Below are 5589 nucleotides of genomic sequence, written 5' to 3'. Positions count from 1 at the left end.
CACACACACACACACACACACACACACACACACACACACACACACACACACACACACACACACACACACACACACACACACANGTTCAAGTACCCGTGCATTTGCCTACGATCCGCCTCGCTTCGCCAGAGAAATTCTCCGGAGAATCTGGAAACTGTCATCCTTTCCTGGTGCAGTGCGGATCGCACTGCACCAGGAAAGGATGACAGTTTCCAGATTCTCCGGAGAATTTCTCTGGCGAAGCGAGGCGGATCGTAGGCAAATGCACGGGTACTTGAACGGGAATATCGACAGACCCGCCCCCCGCTGGACCGGAAAGCTCTGCCGCAGGAACACCAGGATTTGCCACGAGGTGAGTGAGTACTTCCCGCATCTTCTCAGCCAGTAGGTTTATTTCCGTGGACACAGTAGCTTGAAAGTTGTCCTGACGAACATTTAAGCCCTGGACCCCTTGGTTAATTGCTGACAGCTGTTCCTCATGTTGGTGAAGGAGTTTACCCTGCACCTGCAGGGCCGTTCTTAGCGTTGTGGAATCGGCTGAGTCCATCTTGTTTGGTCGGTTCGTTCTGATACGATGGCCTCGTAAGAACTCAGATGCTCAATTCCGTTGCTTGGTAATCTTCTTTATTGTTAAGAAAACCAAAGCTATCAATAATGACTCCTAGGCTCTACTAGGATTCTCCATATAATCACTAGGTTCAACTAGGTACTGTAACATGAATCTCTGGTAAACAGGCATAGAGATAACGACATCACAAGACGAACCGACACCAGACAAAGGGAGAGAAGGACTAAATATACACATTAGGCAATGGGGCACAGGTGGACACAATNCCACACACACACACACACACACACACACACACACACACACACACACACACACACACACACACACACACACACACACACACACACACACACACACATCATTTATGCTGCTCTTATACCTTTATGATCACAGGTATCAATCCTACAGAAACACTGATGTATTGTATGGTGATGTTTTTTTTTGTGTGATACAAACAATATTCATTTTTCAGGATATGCATGAGAAATCATAATTTTTTTTACATATATAACGGGAAAAAAGACGAAACATAACCTGTGAGGCTTGGAGTGTGTGTTTCCTACCTCTTTGGGAGGAAGGGGCCACGGTGGTTCATACTCTTTGCTGAGGTGGGTGTGTTCCATGTTGGTTCCTGCCGATGTGGCAGTGCCTGTGCTCAGCTGGTGCTGGTGCTGGTGCTGGAGTTGGTGCTGATGCTGGTGTTGGTGCCCATGCCCGCCGTGTACACTTTTACCCACTAGGCTTTGCACTGACTTGACCATGTTCTTGAGGTCCTCAGGGTAAGGTGTCGGGTAGCGCTTAAGGTTAATCTCCACCTACACACAAAAAAGTGAATATGTTAGGAAACACAGGTAAAATTACACAAAAACACGCAGCAAGCGTTTAGTAGATATGGTAGAAAATAAGTGTCTGTGAAACGTCAAAACATTTAAATGAAGACATCAATTGTTGTTGATTGTTATGTTGTGGTAGTTTTTCAAATGTGTCATACTCACATTACGTTACTGACAGAGCAATAATGTTTCATACACATACTAAGCTTTTTTAAGTAGGCACTAAACTGAGCATTTCAGACAGAGACACATGTATATTCAGACAGACAGTATGAGTAAAATAATTGTTTTTTTGTAAACTTAAGGCTTGTAAAAATGTCAGGTATTAACTTTGAAATTAGATTTATATTGTCCCAATTAGGAACAGATATTTTGTTATGTATATTTTTGAGTCAAATTCCTTGTATATGCACACATACTTGGCCAGTAAAGCTGACTCTGATTCTGATTAAACATTTGAACTTTGGCACAAAGATTGTCCCTTTCATGTATTACAAATGGCTCTAAATACTATAAGATCCATAAGCTTTAGTGTTGGAAATATGAGATGTAGCATCAGAGATAAAGAAACTCCACCGTTGCCAAATTGATCCAAATCTATTTAAGAATCTAAGAGTGAATTAATAAAACAGTTGGGGGTGCTCCAGCTGCCAGCCGGTTAACGCTGGCTTTGCAGAACTTGAATATAAAGCCCTGATGCCTCATGTAACCCCCCCTGCTCAGATACTTCACAGAGAGAAAGACGGTCAGACAGACAGAAACACAGAGAAAGAGAGCTGACCTTGACCTTCCCAGAGTTGTCTTCCTCTTCTTTCTTGTCATCAAAGTCAAAGGCCACAGTCATCCTCTGCTGCCTCTGCTCCTCCCACAGGATGGGATTAAAGCTGTCACTGTCCGACTGGTAATCTGAAAGCACGACCAAAAACACACACCAAGGACAGGGTTAAAACCGTTGTCAAACATGTGTCTGCAGATTGTTAGACACACACTTACTGTACACACAATTACTTCCACATTCAGCTCAAACGTATATTTACAAACCCACAAATCACACACATTTAGGCCCATAGCTTCAGAGCACATGCTGCAATGTATTATTGTTGTAATATTGCTATAGTGTGATAAAAACAAATCATTCTCTGGGCTTTTGTTTCATGTCTATCCACACACATAGACATACAGACACACAGTTTGTACCCTCATCGTGTCGCGGTTGCTGAGGAAACATGTAGTTGGTCAAAACCTTCTGTTTGGTTTCAGGGTGGGCTTCTGTCTGCAGCGGGATCAGAGCCTTGGACTGCAAACACAGACACACACAGAAGTAGAATTTACCACTTTACCTCATATTCATAAAGGGGAGACACAAATTTGAATTGTGTATTCAATGAGTTTAATAAATTGTTAAATGCCTCTTTAATTTTCATGATCGACTCATAAAACACATTGACTGACATCGATTAAAATAGTAATGTGATATAATAATATATTATCGCATATGTATATATAGCAAATCAAACTACATTAATGCATTGCTGTTTTGGTATATGAATGAAAGAAAACCATTCATTAAACTTTAACACATTCTGCTGGTTCATTTGAATAAAAAAGTGCAAATGACATTGCTTAATGTGAGTTTCTGTTGCAACATTTGCATACTTGAGTGCCAATTTTAAGCAAAAGACTGGACAAACTTTCCTTGATTGCATTTGAATTTCAAATTTTCTTACATCTAGAGCTGTTTAAAAAAGATTGACTTAGATTTCAAATGATCTGACTTTGATGTAACTTTAAATTTGATATGAAATGTTAATATTCATAGTAGTTATAGCAAAATAATATAGAACAATAACGCTTCATACTTAATGCACACCACTGACTGCATCATACAGTAGAGCAGTGGTTCTCAAACTTTTTCTGCCAGGCTCCCCCTTTGGAGAAAAAAAAAGTCGGTCCCCCCCAACACAAATAGTCAGGCTCAGTGGCGGCGCCAGAGATTTATTTTGGGGGTGCTGTGGGGCAGCTTGAAGTTTCATAGAGGGTGCTCAAACATTTAGGGTTTCCCATTAATATACCGGGCGCTACAGTGGAATTCTCTACTGCAGCACTCCCCACACGTACACACAGTGTACCCACGACTGTTACAATGAAGGCTCGATAATCAGCTCACGGCATATAGGTGTAAGCAGGGGTAAAGTGCTATTTTAGACTTTGAGAACCACTACAGTAGAGTGAGATTGTTATCGGTAGTATTTCTGCGTACAGTTAAATGCAGTAAATTATTTAATAAAGCACGTCATCAACTCATCATTTGGCCTCAGAAAACTAAACATGGCCGGCCAAAAATAAAGATAAAGGGAACAGTAAAGATAATTCTGCTAAAGGTAATTGTAAGGTTTTAGCGATAGTATCCTGTTAGCTGTTGTGTTTTACTGTTTTGTATATCTGTCTTTTGATGTTAATTACTCTACTCTCTCTCTCCATGTGTCGGCACTTCCTGTCCGTGTGGCACCTGCTAGAGTGATTGTTGTTCCCACCCCTGATTGTGTCCACCTGTGCCCCATTGCCTAATGTGTATATTTAGTCCTTCTCTCCCTTTGTCTGGTGTCGGTTCGTCTTCTGATGTCGTTATCTCTATGCCTGTTTACCAGAGATTCATGTTACATTACCTAGTTGAACCTAGTGATTATATGGAGAATCCAAGTAGAGCCTAGGAGTCATTATTGATAGCTTTGGTTTTCTTAACAATAAAGAAGATTACCAAGCAACGGAATTGAGCATCTGAGTTCTTACGAGGCCATCGTATCAGAACGAACCGACCAAACAAGATGGACTCAGGCGATTCCACAACGCTAAGAACGGCCCTGCAGGTGTAGGCTAAACTCCTTCTCCAACATGAGGAACAGCTGTCAGCAATTAACCAAGGGGTCCAGGGCTTAAATGTTCGTCAGGACAACTTTCAAGCTACTGTGTCCACGGAAATAAACCTACTGGCTGAGAAGATGCGGGAAGTACTCACTCACCTCGTGGCAAATCCTGGTGTTCCTGCGGCAGAGCTTTCCGGTCCAGCGGGGGTCGGGTCTGTCGATATTCCCGTTCAAGTACCCGACCCGTGCATTTGCCTACGATCCGCCTCGCTTCGCCAGAGAAATTCTCCGGAGAATCTGGAAACTGTCATCCTTTCCTGGTGCAGTGCGATCTCCACTTCAAACACCCCAGACCCGCAGCATTTCAGCGATCCAAGCTAATTAGCACTTTTTATTGTTGTCTCATCTGACGCGGGAGAGGGCGGAAGGCCTGGGCCAACAGCGGAGTGTGGTCATCGCCTGTTTGTCAGTCATTCAGACTGTTTCGTGGATACCCATGAGCAAGATTTTTGATCTGACATCACCCCGGAGAGAGTCACCGAGAGGCCCCTGGTGAACATTAAGCAGCGGCAGAGGACAGTGGCGGATCTCAATCGATTTCCGTAATTTGCAGTGGAAGGTCAGAGTGAGATACTCAGCGGCTTCTCTTTGATGCTTTACCTGCATGGATTTCTGGATCCCATAAAAGGATCAATTGTCCTCAATTAAGCAGCTGTCAACAGATGTGGAGGCTCACTCATCACCATGTCTAACCTCGGGATTGATCACGTCTAGCTGAAAAGAGAGCGGAAAAAAGGGAATACAGAATCCACCTCACCTTTGTTTACAAAATTGCGCGCCGCAACTTGGTGGGCGGATAGCCTGGAAAGCAATTCTCTGCCATGAGACCATACAAGGTTGTGGCGGGTGAGTGTGTGAATGGAGCTGAAATACGTGTGTCTCACTGCCAAATGGCGTGGAGACTTGAGAGCTCTGGGCGGAGGAGGAGTGCGCGGATTACGCAATCGATTTCCGGTGACTGTTGGCAGCGACGTGGGTGGAACTCAGCGGCTTCTTTTTGATGCTTTCCTTGCCTAATGGATTAGCCGCGATCCCATAAGGATCAATTGTCTCCCATTCATATCTGCTGAAGCTGTGGACTCACTCATCGCCAGNTGTGTGTGTGTGTGTGTGTGTGTGTGTGTGTGTGTGTGTGTGTGTGTGTGTGTGTGTGTGTGTGTGTGTGTGTGTGTGTGTGCACACACACACACACACACACACACACACACACACACACACACACACACACACACACACACACACACACACACACACACACACA

At 43.7% G+C, this 5589-nt stretch overlaps 1 protein-coding gene across 1 annotated transcript in view; it reads right to left on the bottom strand.

The window, feature by feature from the left end:
• Window positions 1-5042, bottom strand: part of LOC104952604 (leucine-rich repeat-containing protein 7-like) — a gene marked incomplete at its 5' end in the record, with an annotated part of 13083 nt that extends 8041 nt beyond the window's left edge. The window contains 4 exons of the mRNA XM_010779455.1: window positions 1135-1386; window positions 2186-2310; window positions 2602-2701; window positions 5022-5042. Coding sequence (XP_010777757.1) covers window positions 1135-1386; window positions 2186-2310; window positions 2602-2701; window positions 5022-5042 — 498 coding nt within the window. The remainder of the gene's footprint in view (window positions 1-1134; window positions 1387-2185; window positions 2311-2601; window positions 2702-5021) is intronic.
• Window positions 5043-5589: the final 547 nt, after the last annotated feature.

Source organism: Notothenia coriiceps, unplaced genomic scaffold (assembly GCF_000735185.1).
Source record: "Notothenia coriiceps isolate Sejong01 unplaced genomic scaffold, NC01 NC01_scaffold00020198, whole genome shotgun sequence".
Lineage (NCBI taxonomy): Eukaryota > Metazoa > Chordata > Actinopteri > Perciformes > Nototheniidae > Notothenia > Notothenia coriiceps.
The sequence above is the reverse complement of the archived record's forward strand: the minus strand, read 5'-3'. Positions and strand labels throughout refer to the sequence as shown.